General features: G+C 37.3%; 2 protein-coding genes across 3 annotated transcripts; one reads left to right on the top strand and one right to left on the bottom strand.

Annotated features, from left to right (window-relative positions):
* Window positions 1–469: 469 nt before the first annotated feature.
* Window positions 470–11495, top strand: LOC105058826 (phosphoinositide phosphatase SAC2). Its single transcript, XM_073249116.1, is given in 18 exon segments — window positions 470–652; window positions 1375–1579; window positions 1696–1861; window positions 2569–2791; window positions 3586–3662; window positions 3816–3907; window positions 3910–4002; window positions 4106–4203; window positions 4382–4515; window positions 4629–4757; window positions 6444–6843; window positions 7024–7145; window positions 7286–7390; window positions 8173–8268; window positions 8771–8922; window positions 9067–9127; window positions 9901–10000; window positions 11256–11495. Coding segments are annotated over 18 exon segments (2676 nt in total).
* A 408-nt stretch (window positions 11496–11903) lies between these two features.
* Window positions 11904–16660, bottom strand: LOC105058593 (small ribosomal subunit protein uS2). Of its 2 annotated transcripts, none has more exons than XM_073249477.1 (5): window positions 16389–16660; window positions 14211–14473; window positions 13929–14126; window positions 13208–13412; window positions 11904–12338 (listed from the first exon to the last, which is right to left on the bottom strand). In XM_073249477.1, exons 1-5 carry the CDS (start codon window positions 16516–16518, stop codon window positions 12220–12222), a joined length of 915 nt encoding a protein of 304 aa, XP_073105578.1. In that variant the 5' UTR covers window positions 16519–16660; the 3' UTR covers window positions 11904–12219. The 2 variants fall into 2 exon arrangements, with proteins under 2 accessions (XP_073105578.1, XP_073105579.1); XM_073249478.1 differs by lacking the exon at window positions 11904–12338 and adding an exon at window positions 12354–12424.
* Window positions 16661–18149: the final 1489 nt, after the last annotated feature.

Raw genomic sequence — 18149 nt, 5'->3', positions numbered from 1 at the left:
ATTTATAAGAAAGGAGGAGTTTATTTATATAGGATCGATTTTTTTTCCTTTAATTTATTTATTCGTTTTTTGGATCGCGCGGGGTTTCGTTGCGCGGGTGTCGTCGTCCAGGATCTGTGGTCTCGTTTCCTCTTTTGTTTTTGCCCTCGATGACACCATGTCGAAGAGAAACCACGGGAGAGAAAAAAGCGGTTTTTTCTTGAAATCATCTTACCTTTTTGAGAGACCTTAAAGAGAGAAAGTTTTATTGATTTCCTTTCTATTTATTTATTTATTTATTTAGAACTTTGAACCGATTATTGAGCTTGTTTCCTAAAAAGGATTCATTGTTTAAAAAGATTTCGAGTTGTTTGTAGGGTATTTATGGGGAGAGAGCCGGTCTTGGGGTTTTAGTTCGAGTTTTCTCTCGTCTCGCCGACGGAAGAGTGTGGAGGTTTTGATGTGGAAGGAGGGAGTTGGTGGGAGAGCGATGAGGTTCCTGAACAGGGGGGATGCTCGGGTTCTAGATAGGATGGCGGCGGAGAGTGAGGTGGCGTGGGATTGGGCGGCGGCGGCGGCGGAGGCCGATGCGGAGGTGGAGGCGGAGGCCAACTCCTCGGCCTCTGCCGGGAGCGGATACCTTCAGAAGTTTGCACTTTACAAGACTGCACTGGTGAGCGGTTGGCTTTGGTTTTGAATTTGTTATTTGTCAATCTCTTATCTCTGTTTTTTTTTTTTTTTTTTAAATTTACTTTTGTTTCCTTTCGGCAATAATTCGTTGTGAATCGGTCAATCTCACGATGTGGAATTGTGCGGTTCTTGTTTTTTTTTTTTAAAAAAAATAGATTTTTATACTATTCTCTTCTTGTTTTCAGTGTTAAAAAATATTTTCGAGGATGATTCCAAGATGATATATTTCTTTTTAATCTTTGTCTGCTATTTGGACAAGGACAAAAAAAAAATCTCCCGTTTGTTCTTTGTTTTTAGCTCATGGCAGCACCTTTTTTTCCTGCTGGTTTGTTGATGATCTGGTGTAAAGTGCAAATTCTTTTGATAATTTTTTGCTTCTGAATTCCTGATATTATATTTTTTGCTTTTTGTCAGAGATTACGTTTTGCTTACGTGTGCAGGGCCGAAAAAAACTAATCGGTCGTGGTTTGTTTCAATTGATTTTAAAACTCACCAATGTCTAACCAGTCTCCTCTCTTAGCACTATGTTGGTCTGCAGCTAAGTTTAATGTATGTTGCTCAGTGTATTCCATCTGAATGATTTGATATTAATGATCACCCAACAATTCATTCTTGGCTTCATTAACAAATTGTAGGTGTTATATGTCCACTGTCTGTCTTTTTTCATAATGACAATGGTTTTGCTCTTGCTGCATGATGCTGCAGAAATTTTATATGGTTGGAAGAGACAAGAGTAGAAGGCTATGGAGAGTGCTAACAATTGATCGATCAGAGCCTTGTGAATTGAACATCACTGAAGACCCCACCACATACTCGGAAATTGAATGCTATGACTCATTGAAACGAATACATGATGAGAACAGGTCGTCTGGGGGACTAAACTTTGTTACCAAATGCTATGGAATTGTTGGTACGTCTAGCCTGGGTTCCTTTTGTATAATGCCTTACAAAGGATGCTGCATTACTAATAAATTTACTGTTGAGATTCTGACAATCAAGTGATTTTTATTTATTTATTTATTTCAGGGTTTTTCAAGTTTCTAGGGCCTTACTACATGTTGCTCATTACAAGAAGAAGAAAAATTGGCACCATATGTGGCCATGCGGTGTATGCTATCTTGAAGAGCGAAACAATTGCATTCCCACATTCTACCGTGGGGTCCAATATGGCTAATTCTAAGGATGAGAACAGGTCTTTTTTTTTATTCTGAATGTGAAAAATGTGTGATATCTCTTGTACTTCTAATGGACACGGTAATCATTAATGTTAAGAAAGTGTACCATTACTGCCTACAGAAATGTTATAATGTTTAACTTCTATTCTTTATATTTAAGCATTCCATTTTGCATAGATTATCTAAACTAATGAGGAATTCCATTTCTGATTGACAAGCTCAATGCACTGTTGGGTTATATTTGTTGTAATGATGAAGAGATTCCAAGTTATATATATATATATTGCTTTTGTTTAATCTATTCACTAGCTTATGTTCTCCAATTCTTCCAAAACCTAAGTGATTCAGTTGTTAATTGTTGTTGTCAGCTATAGATGTAATTTTAATAGGGGTCAGTATTGTCTATGCAAGTATTCCACGTTTCCTTAAATTCCTTTCACTAGTCCAGGGCATCTATGTTAATTTAAAGTCGTTACTGTTTCATGGGGCCTAAATGCCAGATCGGTTACTTCTTATGTGTAGAGGCAACTTCAAAGCAATGTTGAGGTTGTCATAAAATGTTCATTTGAAACAAGGCATCACAGACAAGTTCAGGTTTCTTATTGCTCTTACTGCAGGAAAACAGTTAAACCAATCACAAAATTTTTCTTTTCAGCTTTTTCCTTGTTTTCGTTGCACATTGACAACGGCATTAACAATTTTATTTCTTTCATTGATGTCATAGATACATGAGGCTCCTATGCATGGTAGATCTCACGAAGGACTTCTTCTTCAGCTACTCATACAATGTAATGCGTAGTCTTCAGAAGAATGCATGCGATGGGGAGACAGGACAGGCTCTTTATGAAACAATGTTTGTCTGGAACGAGTTCTTGACGCGTGGGATTCGGAATCATCTCAAGAACACTATATGGACGGTTGCATTGGTATATGGATTTTTTGTTCAGGTAAATTTTGAAAGACTGGTTTTAGGGTATGTTTAGGAATATTATGTTTAGGAATATCTCCATTCACCCTGCTATCTATCACTTATTCATCATTGGAGGCTCTGTATTGTAATATGAGCAGTGTGCGCAGTTAGAATTCAGGGGCCAATGATTCAGGACTTGTGAGTTCATGGTGAAGTTTCTCTCTAACTTGGAGTCTTCTCCTCCCACCTCATAAATTGTTATTTTGACTTTATTCCCTAATGAAGCACTTCTTTTTTTCACCTATTGCTTAGTTTTGTTTTGAATATGTTTAGAGTGGTCATCTAAAGCTCATAGGGTCTGTACTCAAGTAGCTACCCAAACGAAGGGCCTGTTGGTATTAGCTTTTTACAAGTAAAATCCTTGGTTTCATTCTGTCCAATTGCAGTATTCAAATCACCTACTTCACCATCTCAATACCAGGCCCTTGTTACGGTGTCGGTATGTCGGGCCGGTTCGGCATATTGATTGTAGGTACGCCTCCCATACTGCATACGGATATCGAACTGGTATAGTATGGTATGCCGCATACCATCTAGTTCGGTACGGTATGACTAACCTTGATCTAGTCATTTCCAAATTGTGCTGCTAATAGCAAGAGACTAGTGCGTTATCTTCTGCACAAGCATTTAATGAAATTTCCCCGGTCTTGTGTAATGTATGCCCAGTTTCTTTATGTTTTGGAAGTTGTTGATAGTTCTTCTTCTTGATGCTGTGTTATCTAGTCCATATTAATCCAAAAGTAAATGATGAATTGCCTTTTATCTGTTCAGGAAAAACTCTCGATCTCTGAGAAGGATTTCATATTGACACTCATTGCCAGACGCTCACGCCATTTTGCTGGAACCAGGTTACCAATTTTGGAATTTAGGGCAATTTTTTTCTAATACCGTTATGGAAAGTGATAACACTAAATAAGTGTTTCCAATTGGTACCTACTATATAATCATATCAATTTCTTTTTGCCAGCCGTTGGGATTTATCTCTTTATTTTCTTTTTCAGGTACCTGAAGCGTGGTGTTGATGAAAAGGGCAGGGTTGCCAATGATGTGGAGACAGAGCAGATTGTGTTTGAAGATGTCTCGGGAGAAGTTCCACACAAGTAACTTCTGTTGTACAAAACAGAGGTTCAATACCCCTTTTTTGGTCCCAGAAAACTACAGGACTGAATGTTAAGCCTGATATCATCTGTAAGTTTTGAACATGCCAAGTCCTGTTCACTATTATGTTTGCAGATTTCATTCTTTTAATTCCTCTCCTTCTTATCCCTACACATACACCCAAAAAATTCAGTGCACAAAAAAGACCAGAACTATGAAGCTTCGAGACTCCACTTTGACAATCTTGTAAAGAGATATGGGAATCCAATAATTATTTTGAACTTGATTAAGGTCAGTCTCTAAATTGACTTTGGTGCATACTTGTGTAAAAAGATAAGCAAATTATATTTTGAGTTGAAATATTTATACAATAAATGGCTTATACATTCAACTTTTACACAAAAGGATTGCAAGTAACCTATAATCACTTCTGATCCCCTGCATACTGCTCTTTTTTTTTCATAATCAGACATGTGAGAAGAAGCCTCGAGAATCCTTGCTCCGTGCAGAATTTGTGCATGTGATTGATTATATAAATAAAGATTTATCAGAAGAAAGCCGCTTGAGATTCTTACATTGGGATCTTCACAAGCATTCCCGAAGGTATCCAACTGCTTCCTTTATTTGTCGCAATGTTGAAGATTGTTCCTTTTTCTTTCTTCCAGTAATGATTGTTCAAGATTTGGTTCTAACATTAAATAATAAAACTTATTCAGAAAAGATATAAATGTGCTGGCGTTATTGGGCAAAGCAGCAGCTTGTGCATTGGATCTAACTGGCATCTTTTATTGTCGAGTGATACCTGTTTTACCAATTCAGGTTGCTCCAAAGTGGCCAATCATTGCGTAAGTATCATCCTTACAATCCAGTATCTTTTGATTAGGTATTTATTCTTTTGGACTTTGCATTTTTACTTCTTGTTTACATGTTCAAAATATTATTTAGCAGTCCTTTCTCAGTTCAACATTAGATGTTAATATTTGGCCTGCATAGTCAATGATTCTGTCTTAATACCTTACAAAAATACTATTTTTTGAGAGCATTATGTGGAAAATTCTTTTATTATCACTTTTATGTGGTGTCCTAAGATATTTTAAAAATCTAGTTAAATAGTTTTGTCATTTAGTGGTCTCATTGGAATCCTCTGTACCAAATATCTCACCGACCGCTTTTGGTGGTGTTATTTAGTCTGTAAGTGCTCTAGTATAATCTTTACTTGATCATCCTTGTAAGGGAGTCATGGCACATGAGTTACCACGTATGGTCCATGGTTGCCATATGAACAGATACGGTTTATTATCAAGGGGATTGTCAAGATGAATAATTTTTCTTCTCCTAAAGTAGTCTTAAAGATTCAGGTGTTGGGAGATGGGTTACTAGGACCAAGGAGTTGGCAATGTGGCAAGATCACCAACAACACCAACGAATCAGATTTTGGAGAGAGATAGTGAGAGTTGTTCTTAGTAAAACTTTAGACTATCTAGGCAAAACTTGTCGTGACTTAATTTTGAATTGATTTTAAAGGAACTTTAGAAGGGGATGAGGGCTCTAGATTACAAAGGAACCTATAAGAGATCCAGGAATGGAGAGAGTCAACGCACTACAATTTGCAATATTTGGTTGTTCATGGTTCACCCTACCGGTGTGTATCGCTCGTATCAGGCATCTTTGTACAGTACCAGTACAAAGATGGCACACCTTGGCTGGAGTAAAAGCCCATGGAATCATGTGAATTTGCTAAACGGGAAGGTGCTCTAAAGCCCAGGTTGCTTCAGGAAGAAGTTGGTGATCTGTTATGTCCGAGATGTATGGGTACTGAAAGCTTCCATGTCAGGTAGTGATGACAACTAAAGTGGTGGTTGATCTCAAAGTGCTTTGTTCTGAAAACTTGATGACAACCAATCTGAAGAGCACTTTGGTTGTCACAGTATTAGGTGTAGGTGTGTTGATGAAGACACTTGTGAAGGTAATCAAGCTTTGCAGCCAAACAGCATCCACTAACATTTTTTCATAATATGGCGCTCTGCCTTGAAACTTTTCAATAAATGTGAGAACTGGATTGAATTTGGTAAAAGTTGATAAGCTTCATGAACATCATAGGCAATTCATGAGGAGAGATAGTGAGTTAAATTATGCTCCCTACAAGCCTTCATGGTCACATAGGGCTAGAGAAGGGCTCATCATGATCGAGTTGAAATTTTAATTGAAGCTTAAAAGGTGTGTAAGAGAGGGTTCAGCAAAGCAGAATCCTGTGAAGAATGTATACATCCTCAAACTTGAGTACTTCTAAGCTAGTTCCTTCACTACTAAACTTCTAGTATTCTTTCTGTAATTCATTTCCATGTTAAATGCATCAATTTTGCTGGTAACTTCTAATGGACTTACAGGGTGATGGACCTACCTTTCATATGGTTCTTGGACCCTAATAAATACATATTATCCTTGTAAAACTACACCCAACCTTTTTACCTTTTCTATTGTCAACAACTTGTATTGAAAATTTAAACATGATCTCTCTGTGATTGTTATAGGAAAGATACTGCTGGTGACAGTCCATGCAATATTTACGACAGCAGAGCCGGTGTTGTTAAATCTGGAAATGGATCATCAGAAGATAAGGGGAACTCTAATATCTCCGGAAGTGAATCTCCTGCGGATAACTCTGAAACGGATGGAAGCTCTTTGAGCAAACAACCTACTTTTCAAAAAGGTGTCCTCAGGACAAATTGTATAGACTGCTTGGATCGCACAAATATTGCCCAATATGCCTATGGTTTAGCTGCTCTTGGGCACCAGCTTCATGCCCTGGGCTTTATAGATGTCCCTGGAATTGATCAAGATGCCCCTTTGGCTGGGGATCTAATGGGTTTCTATGAGAGGATGGGTGATGCTCTTGCTCTACAGTATGGCGGATCTGGTGCCCACAACAAGGTATTTTAGTGGAATCCAGAGATTATAATGATCACTCTCTTGGAGATACCATTTATGTTTGTTTCAATATCATAATTAGGTTTACTTCTTAAGTAGATTATCCTTGGATTTATTCTCCTCTTTCTTCTGGACAAATTTTCCAACTCCACTCGGTTCTGAATCATTGGTCATGATCCATAGATATTCTGTGAGAGGAGAGGACAATGGAAAGCAACAACACAGTCTCAGGAGTTATTCAAGACTCTTCACCGATACTACAGCAACATGTACACGGATGCTAAAAAACAGGATGCTATAAATGTGTAGGTTTAAGACAGCTTTCTCCAGTGACATTATGTATGCTTAACTCTGCTTAGAAATGATATGTATATTTGTTGGAGAATCCATTTCCATTTCATTGGAGACTCATTTTTGAGTGGATATGGCCTTCTAAAATTTACAGGTTCCTGGGGCACTTCCAACCCCAACAAGGTAAACCAGCACTTTGGGAACTGCTGCATTCAAATCAGCATTCCAATATTGGTAGGCATGGTGATGAAACTGCTAGGTACTGAAATCTTAAATTCTTTCTCATGTTCCTCTGTTTTCGCTCCTGCACATAATCTATATTTTCTCTTTGTACTAATATTTAATAGTACTGATTTCATGTAGAAGTTAGTTGCCTATACATAAGACCTGTAACTGTAACTGTGGAGACTTAATGAGATATATAACTCTGAAAATCGGAAGAGTACTGTTTGAAAATGCATGGTGGAAGTTGCTTTGGAAATGTGTGCCACGTACGTTACACACTCACATGCATCCATGCACATAGACCCATCTAAGGATTTAGCATGATGATCTAATGGTTCTTATGTAGTAGTGGGCCTGTTGGGCCGGGCCCTCTTTGTAGCCAGCTCCGGGTCCTTGTCATCGGAGGTGACTCTGGTGATCAATTGATCCCTATTTTGCTTTTCTCTTGCTGAATATTAGATTTTTCGCTCCTGTATTTTGCTATTTTTCTTCGTGTCATGCTGGACCTACTTGGATCGGCCTAGTCTTTTGGCCCCAAATTGGCTAATTTGGGTCAACCCAATTTTTTTAGGCCATGCCCGACCCAGGTCTCAGGTTCGGCTCGGGCCGAGATCTTGAAATGATTTTTGTAGATATTTTGGTCCATGTAAATCTCATACAAGAGTTCAGATTTTCAATTTGCATCTCTGATAATTGATTTTGGCAATTTATATAAAATGCTCACTTTACCCTGTTTCTATTGTATATGCATGCATATAATTTCTAGGTATACAAGGATATATATTCTTGTTAAACATTCTTAGTTTCTGTTTGCAGATCAGTTATTAAAAAATCCCTATCAGAATTGCCTCAAAGAATGCACCTGCAGGGAGACGACAAAGGTCTTTGTGAAAGCGACATGTCATATTCTAGGTCAGCTGCCTCATTTTTCATATTTGATGCAATTTTAAAAACCTTGCTCTCTAAATTCTTTCTGCATTCAGAGTATATATTAAAATCAAACAGAAGGGTTCTATTCTGACATCCTTTCAGCTACTCTTAATACACCTACTTGACATGGATTGTAAAAAGTTTTTTTCTTTTAATGGTTGTTCTTATATCATATCCAAAAGCATTATCAATATTCGAGACTCAGTAAATGTGCATTGATTTTGTCATTTTGTTTTCTGTCTCTGAAATGAAGGCTGGTGTTTCTTGTTTTAAAATGAAAGTTGATATTTATCCTTCTTTTTTCTTGAATGACCAATAAATTGGAAATGTTCATTTTACCTTAAATATAGATAACACTGATTATAATTACATCATCAATATGCCTTTGATCTACTTTTTGCAGGTCCCATTGTGGAAAGTCTAGTGTTTTTTTTTTTTCCAGTGATGTTAATAGTAGGCTAATATTCTTTCCTTTTTACTGTAGATGCACATCAGCAATGCAACTTCTTGCAGACGGTGAACATGGATATTCTACTGAACATAGAGTTAATGAATCAAACTGTTCAAATTTTCTGGACCTTGATTGGGAGGAAGAAGCTTCTGAAAGGTCGTATTCTATTGATGCTGGTCTTCTTGGTATTCACTGCTGTATTTTTTTTTCTTTTCTTTTTTGTGAGATTTTCTATAATCCTACCTGTGCTTCCAAATATTATGATGTATTTTCACATTATGTCCGAAAGGTTCTGCTTTTGTTGTGTTCCATGAATTATTCTCTTTGAGGCAACTTCGTGCATGTCAATGTTCTCATTCTGGACAAGTATGCGTTGTTGAAAAGTGAAGGGTTTTTTTTTTTTTTTTTTTTTTTTGCCCCTTACCTTGTGAGACAAGTTTTTTTTTGGTGTGCGTGCATGATGTGTTGATCATGTTTCTGCGGGCCACATAGCTTTTGAGTATGCTTCTTGGGGTCAGATAGAAGTCTGAGTGATAATTAAGATGATGACAAATATTGCAGATCTGTCTTATTTTACTATGTTCCTCTTTTTCTTTTATTCTTTAGCAAAAATAGATTGCATATGACCAGAAGGATATAGCATAGGCACCAAGGATTTAGGTCTTGCCAGAAGGTTGGTATCATTCATAGCATATTGATCATATTTCTAAATTGAGAAAGGTTTGATGAGCTTTCTAAACTGAGAAATGTTGCAATTAAGCACAATGTACAATGCCTAGAATGCCAAAAAGTTTTGTTCCCAATGTTTCTTGCCTTTGCTGTTGGGTGGTTACAAAATGGTTGATTTAAAATGGCAAGATAAAATTGGTCTGAAAGCATACAAACCCTTGAATTGATAATTGGACTATTGAATCAATATGAAATTTGAAATAAGATGACTTTTTTTTTTCTTTTATTAAAGTATCAGATGCCCTAAATGAGCAAAGACCCTTCTTTGAATTTCATTTTAAGACTAAATGCAAGCGGTGCTTGAATCATTCTTATAAGGGTGTTGAACCTTGGATGTCTTATGTCTTTTTTGGTAAATGATGTTTTATTTGCTTTATCAACAGCCTGTTATTATTAATTTTCATGAGTTTTTTCTTTCTTTTTTTTTCCCACAGGTCCTCGCTTATCAACTCACCTTTTGAGAATCTATCCACTGAAAATGTCATGAATGGTGTGAATACTGAAACAACAAGTGAGGAAGGGTCTTGTAGTAAGGTCAGTAGTTCTTCTCCTGCTATTGTTTCATTACAATTGTTTTGTCTTGATCCATTAACTCCATGAGGCTCATAAATTCAAGTTCTTTTTTAGCTCAAGTGGGTCTATTACTTAACATAATTTTAAAATATAATCTCAAATTCACCCATTAAACAGTCACAATGACTGTGTTCGAAAACTCCTAGATGATCATGTCAGGCGGAAAACATTATTTGCATATTCATAAGCATCCAACTGATATAGCTCTACCCAACCTGCTCGATGTTTTAAGAAAAGATCTTAAGGATCTCTCTAGATGTTCTTATTTGCTATGCAGAAGGCAGGTGAAATGATATACTGGTCAAACATGGTTTGTCATTTTGTTTACCTTTATATTTCCGGATTGGTCTGCCTTCCATCTTTTTGAGTTGAAAGCAAGTTGTTCGAGCTGCTATTCTATTCTTTATGGATGTTGGAGTGTCCGAATATGCATAAAAAATTGAAGAACTATAAAATCAATTCATTGCGTCCAAAATAAGACCTAAGTTTATCGACTTTGATGCTCACTGAAGGCATTTATGTTGCCTAGAAAATGATATTATTACTTAGTTTTAATTCAAGTCAGACTAATTCACAAATTTTTTTGAGTCAGAAAGAAAAAGGCAGTGAACTTGATTCTAGAATCTAAATAGAAAGATACTACATTTTAAAGATAAAAGTTTATCTGAGAAATGATATCTTTATGAATTTCTGTTTGTTTGGGTCAGTGATTAGTTGGTCAAATTTCACAAAAGAGGTGCTATCTAATATTGAAATGGAAAAGAATGATCCACCAATTTGGGAAGGCTTCTGCCTTTCCAGACGTTTGCACCGATGGTTTTTTGTGTATGGAAGTATTGGTGCTTATTTAATTGCGTTCTACAAATGCGTGCCATGAATGAATTGGATGCCTGAGATGTGAATGTTATTGGTTTTCGACTGTTGTATCGGACTGTGGGAAATAGATTATGCAGTAGCTGTTTCGTTGTATGCAATATATCTATGTATTGAATGCCTACATATATATATATATTTATATGGATGCATGTGTGCACAAGCATGACAATATGGCAAATGTACTCAAAATGCTGATATTTTGAAATCACACGAGGACAAGCAAATTTGAGTAGCCATTAATTTTAATCATGCACTCACATGAGTCAAGGATTGTGCTGTAAATGATATGAATGACAAATAAATGCACATTTTTTCCATCTAAGTTTATTTCTAATGACAGTTGGAACAACACAAATGGTTCTTCTGCGCAATATTTTATATTTTCAGCTACGTCGTGTGCTCTTATCCATTTCCTGGGAACTCTTTATTTATTGGCAACAGGGAACAGAAGAAACCAATAGATCACTGCCCGGTGATGCCACTGAAAGTTCCAGCATTCCTAATGAATTTTCCGAAAGCTTCGCACAATGGGTTGCCCATGGGGGTACTTTTCGTAAATAACGAGAAGACGTGCTCCTAATCTATCTGACCTTCAAGGATGCTACAGCTAATGTTGCTTAGTTACATTAAGTGGTGGTAGTCTGATTATATATAGGTCAGCAGGTTCAATCCTTTCAGATCCTGCTCCGTTCTGTACAGCTTCTAACCTTTACCTTACAAACAAAGAAACTAATTTCTGGCAGCAGTTTTATTCATTTGTGTTTGTTTATTCGAATAATTAACTATTTACTTCTTTAGGATATTACAAAGATCCTTCTAGGGCTGGAAACGGAAGTATAAACAAGCTATAAAATTATCTGCGAAGTTCAAGCCACTTTTTGCTGTGGTTCAACTAGTGCAGGGGTTTACCATATCCAAGTCATCCAACCGTGCTGTATCAATACAAAGAAAACTATCCTCGAGAAACCAAAAAAAAAAAAAAAAAATCTCGGACCATGTGTCACTGTTGCTTTCCATTTAATTCCTTTGTAACTCTTGCTACATTTAAAGCACATCAAAACAAATGAAAACAAAAATGCACAAATAATATTTGTCCAAAACACCATGGACATCAAAACTATTCGCTCTGAAGCTCCAAATTTTACTGTTTCAAGATTTTTGTAAATAAATTAAAAAAAAACACCCCTGCTGGCAAGATAGATAGGTCATAGTTGGCCAAAGACTAACAGCCAACTAAAACTTCTTAAAAGGATCTAATATTAATTGCCAGAAGTGAGGAACTTGCAACTGCAATTAGCTTGCAGTTAATCCCAGCCTGAGGGAGCAGGAGCGGCAGACTCCCAACCAGAGGGTACAGCAGGAGGAACGGCACCTTCAACAGGGGGAGCTGCGGATGCCTCCCATCCATCGCCAGCTACAGGGGCTGTTCATCAAAAAGAAAAGGACATAAAAATTAGTTCTCAAAACAAATATTGTATCAATGGTGCCACCCATCGCCAGCTACAGGGGCTGTTCATCACGAAAAAGAGAAGGACAAAAAATAGTTCTTAAACAAATATAGTATCAATGATGCAAGACCCCCAGGCAGCAAAAAAAAAAAAAAAAAATGATATGCATGGCATGCGACCATGATACATAGTCAGCAATACACCAGTCGATTTGGTCTGCATATACTTGCACATCAAGCATGGATAACAACATAAACAGTTCGCTAAGTGGCAGCAACACTAAAACCGCACTGCAGAACAACTCTATATTATGACGACATAAAAGGTTATCTTGATTGGCTGCGTTGTGGTTTCCGGTGGGCTTTACTATGTGGAACGGAAAGGATCAATAGCATCTGATGAAGTAGACAACTCCATCTATGATGGAATAAGGCTTTCATTAATTGGTTGTGCTTACAATCCTATGAAAATAAAGTTATTGAAGAAACAATCAGGAAACCTAGAGACTCAAAACTTGTGGCAGATTATAAACCAAGGTGCACACTCATGACCGACCAAACGTATGCCAAAATGGCCCCACAGGAATAAAATGGGTTGATGATTTTTAAGAGCAACATTTTAAACAAGGCACACCAAATATTAGCAGTTAAATTGTTTTAAGTCGGGTGAACATAAATATCAAGCTAGTGGGTTCCTATAACCATGCTCGGTATGCTGGACAACAAGAGTTTATGCAGAGGATAACCACAAAGCCCTAATGAAGAAAATCCGAGTAACAAGAATCATGGAAGTAGAAAGAATTGGTCAAATTAGAAGGATGGAAGATCTAGGAAATAGTCATGACCTTGAGCAGCAGTCCACTCAACCCCAGCCACTGCAGGAACAACAGCAGGTGCAGCTCCCACGTCAGGCACCCACCGTTCAGCAGCCCACCGATCAGTGGGTACCACATCAGTGTACTCAGCAACTGCACCAAATTCAGGAGCCACTGGAGCCTCTTCTTCCTGTTCTTTAGCTTCCTCAGGATCCCTGTAGAAAAATAGATCAACCTGCGCAGACCACAAAACTGAATCAGAAACTCAAAAATATAATTAGAGAAGCAGATCCCTAGCATCAGCAAATTAGCAAACCACCAAAAAGAGTGATGATCACATTTAGATCATATTTAGAGCAAAGAGGAAACTACATTAGTAAAAAAAACTGAGGATCGGAGAGCCCAAGGAAATATGGATTAATGAATTCTTGTTCTCTATAAACCAACGAGTACTGTTACTGCTTGAGAGCCTAAAAGAAGCAGAACCTATAGCTACTAATAGTTATGCAAAAACAAAAAAAAAAATCAGGCAGAAATGATTCATGCAAATCATAAAATCCTTAAATCTGTTTTTTCAGTTATTTCAGATTGACTGTGAATTAACTCTCAGCATTAGTTACCAGACAACTCTTAGGAGACTCAAACATTGTATACCCTATAGAAACATTTCTTCTACAGATGATTGGTTGATAATGCGTCAAAGTGAAGAGGGAGAAAAAAAATAAAAGCATGTAAGGGACTTGTCTCTTACCATCACCTCCCATTGACGCCCGGGAGCAATAGTGCCACGCATCTGCAGAACCATCCTAGCCAACAACCAGTAGAGGCAGCCTATACTGAGCTTGCCTTTGTTGTTTGCAGGAATTCCAATATCAACATATCGCATTGGAGAATCAGTGTCACAGAAAGCAATTGTTGGAATATTTCCCAGAGCAGATTCCTTGATAGGCTGCAGGTATTTTGAACATTAGGAACTAATAATCCATTTCCAGGCCAAATACTAAACTCCTAACGCTGTTACTGATAAATTTACCTGATGATCGGTTCTAGGATCAGTGAGGATGAGAAGACGTGGCTCACTAAAGGATGTCTGAAGCTGATTGGTGAAGGTTCCAGGGGTATGCCTTCCAGCTATAGCATGAGCACCAGTGTACTGAGCAAACTTCAAGACAGCTCTCTGACCATATGGCCTTGCAGATTGGACAATAATATCCTGAGGATTCTCAATGGCAACAATGACCCTAGCCGCTAGCTGAAGTTTCTCCCAAGTTTTACCAAGATTGATGATGAAGATACCTGGATAATTAAGACAACATGACTTTCAGAAATAATTCACTGATGTAAGAAGTCATAAAAGCTGCAATGGTTATATAATAAAAAGGTGAGAGAAAATCTTTACCAAAAAAAAGGTGAGAGAAAAGGCAATGAGGAACACGGAAATTACTTAATGTAGCCACAGTTCAATCATAGAAATAATTTTAAAAAATATATCAAATTTGTAATAAAAAAAAGTACTTATATTGAACTCATCTAGATTTAAGAAACCCAAAGCATAACACTAACAGGAGCAGCTCAGAACCAGAAAGTTGCAGAAAGCTACAAAAAATACAACTGAAATACAGTTAGCAATCCGGCCTCTTTTAGTTTCTATAAATAGATATTGCTTGTTTTAGGAATTCACTGATGTTATTTAGCTTTGCAAAGATTAAGCAATGATACTGGAAGAAAATATTGTCGTAACCTAGGGAAACTCGTAATTGGTGCTAGCGAGCCATTCATCCACTATCCCAACTCTCAATTCTTAAGGCAGTCAAGAACAGCATGCAACATCATGATAACAGGTAAAATGACCATTTGCAGTTGAGATATTTGGCAACCTCGCACTATTTTGGTGCTTGATTCTAACATACCAAATTCACAAAAGCATTATCTCAACTACTTGTGGTTGTCTGTATAACTTTTTTCCGCACGATTCATTCCAATACAGAGTTACATTCATTGTCCATTGTTACCAATAAAGCATTTATAAGGAATGTTCCAAAATTTCCATCAATGCCACCCTTTAGATATGCATTCTCTGTGGTATTCGATAACAATAACAGGTAATAGCAACCATTTCCGGCAGCTAGTAATGGTTCAAACCAAGGCTGACACTTTCCTTTGCACAGCATCCCAGAATCATCATAGGATATTTGCAAAACAAGAAAAACCATACAGTGCCCTCAATTTACACTACCACTGGGCTAGCTTCAAAGTATTATTCTCAACCATCACCTCCAGATATCGCCCCCTACACCCTTCTCCCCCCCGCCCCCCCCCCCCCCACCTTCCACAATTCCCATCTATCCTGTGCTTATCTCATGTGCCTTGACCCTCTCAATCATCCAACATCTTCATCCATGAAAACATGTGGGCCATATTGTTATCCAACAACAACTTTCCTTGCATACATATAGGAAAAGCCCACCAAAAATTCTCCAGGCATACAGGAAAAGTCTTATTTCCTTGCAGCAAAGAAAATCGCTGAGGCACTTGTAGCAGCTTCACAAAATTATCATCTATTTTTGTATATAATAAAGTTACATTTCAATGGTTCAAAAGGAGATGCAGATAAATACTATGATCGACTAATACATCAAACATGTAAAAGAAGAGAAACATAACGGTTCACAAAAAGGAAACAATTATAGAATATCACCACTAAGTCAATAAATCATCCTCACGATATCAAGTCTATTGTGTCCCTAACCGAGATGCATTATCAGAAACTTTGTGCCATCAAAAATAAAAGAAAATGAGACAGAACAATATCAACAGATGTATCAAGGCATGGTTAATTTATCTAGCACTTGGCACAACGACTTCCAAATTTCCATTTATCTAGCAGAATCAGATCAAACAAGCGCCGAAAAAAATAAAAAGAAATTAGAACTCAACTTAAGAAACCTTAAAAACTAAGATTTTCAGCTAACCATTGATTATGGAATGAGATACCACCACCAAAATCGGAACTTCTGTAGAATTCTTTATTCACCTAATCCACTAAACCTCAATAGAACTCCAAATAACTAATAAAAAAATATAAGACCTTCGTAAACAGTCCATCCCACTGCCTTTTCTCATCGGAAGAAATAACGCCATAAATCTACAGATCAGGCATTAAAGAGAATCAGCAGGAAGATTCCAAAGGCCAGGGTTAGGGCTTGGATACCGTCGGATCTTCTCTTGAAGACGTAGCGCTCCATCTGGAAGTCGCAGTTCTTGGTGCCGAGATGGACGTCGGCGGCGAGCATCATCTGTATGTCCTGCTCCTTCTGGGAGAGCACCCGCGTCGTCGCCATGGCTGGAAAGAGACCCCGAAGGCCGAGCTCGAGGGCCAACACTAGGGTTAGAGTCTTGGAGTAGAAGGAGAAATGGTTCCGAAAACCCTAGCCTCTTCTTTTAGCACAGGCGACGACGGAGGAGGCGCGGGCGAGAGATGAGGAAAGGTCCTTGTTTGGCGCTACCAGAGGCCTAAACCCAAGAATCCATCGTAAAATGACCGAAATGCCCCTAATGTAAGAATGGGCCGGCTTTGACTGGTGGTTCGGTGAGCCGGGCGACAATTGGCTAGATGCTTCCATTTTTTTTTTTTTTTGAACGTACACTTAATCTTTCCATCAAAAAATATATATAGACACACTTAATCTTGCCAAAACTCACCTAGCCCAATCACCATCAATATTGGAATGAATCAACACGCCTGGTTCACGTACGAAGCCATTGACATGTTCACCATTCAGTTTGAATTTGATTGTAGGATTGTAGATATCAATATATTTGATGCAGATGGTCATTCAATCCATATGATAGCATTCAAAGGCTTCCATGCATTGTAATTTTAGAGATAGTAATCCAATTTGGATAAGTGCGAAGCACTAAATAAAGGTACTAGGAAAAAAATAGTAATATTATTGTCTTTGGAAAAAGAAACCGTGGATCTCGTAGGTAGTTTAGTTATACAAAGTAATTTATTTTTTTGGAGATCTTTTACAATAACCAAGACCAACCTATCTCACTCCTTTGTTCCTCAAGGTATCCAAAAGAATGTCGTAGGATCATATATTGCAATCCACACTTTGTTCGCTCCGCCGGTGCTGCAGCTCATGCATGAACCAACTTTAACCCTTAAATTTAGAGATAAAATTCATTTCTATGATTATCAAATCTTTTTGCCTTCATAAAATCTTCCCAATGAAAAAGAGAAATATTACTCACGGAGACTTTGACTCTAGCTATCTTATCAGCAACAATCACTTAGACACTAATCACTCTTGATAATATAAGAGATGGATGGGAGAAGGAGCACGAGTGGCAACCATATGATTGTTAGACAATTAAAATCTATTCTCACCTACCATCGGTTCGTAAGGAAAGTAGTTTCTTCTCTTTTTTATAGTCTTGGATAATTCAAAGGGCAACCCATTGAAACTAATGTAAGGACCTTTTATCATTTGATGCAAATGTATAAGGAAAGAACTAGAAAATCAAGGAAACAATGTGCATGAGGAACATATTGGCAGGCAGAATAAGAAAATCTCGGTAGCATCATTGGTATCTTTATTTATATGGCATATTTCTTGATTACATTAACAAATTTTGCCATCCTCTCTGTTAGCATCCATCAAATTAACTATTTTATTGTCATTGTTAGTTTTTTTTTCCTGAAAGAAGTTATTGGATTCCTTTATTTTTCTTTCATCATGCCGGGATGAGAAGTTAGTTGTCTCTTTTATCTCTTAAAATAAAGAACTATGCTTCGAAAAATATTAAGTGTAGATACAAAATATATTTTAAATATTATGAAAAAAAATGTTTACTCTATCAAAAAATAATAAACATTTGATCAATTCATTCATTTTATTTTGGAGAACAATTAAATAGACTATATTGATGGAGAGAAAAGAATGTGTATTACTAAATCCATTTTTAT

Source organism: Elaeis guineensis, chromosome 15 (assembly GCF_000442705.2).
Source record: "Elaeis guineensis isolate ETL-2024a chromosome 15, EG11, whole genome shotgun sequence".
NCBI lineage: Eukaryota > Viridiplantae > Streptophyta > Magnoliopsida > Arecales > Arecaceae > Elaeis > Elaeis guineensis.
This window is presented reverse-complemented; position numbering and strand designations above follow the sequence as displayed.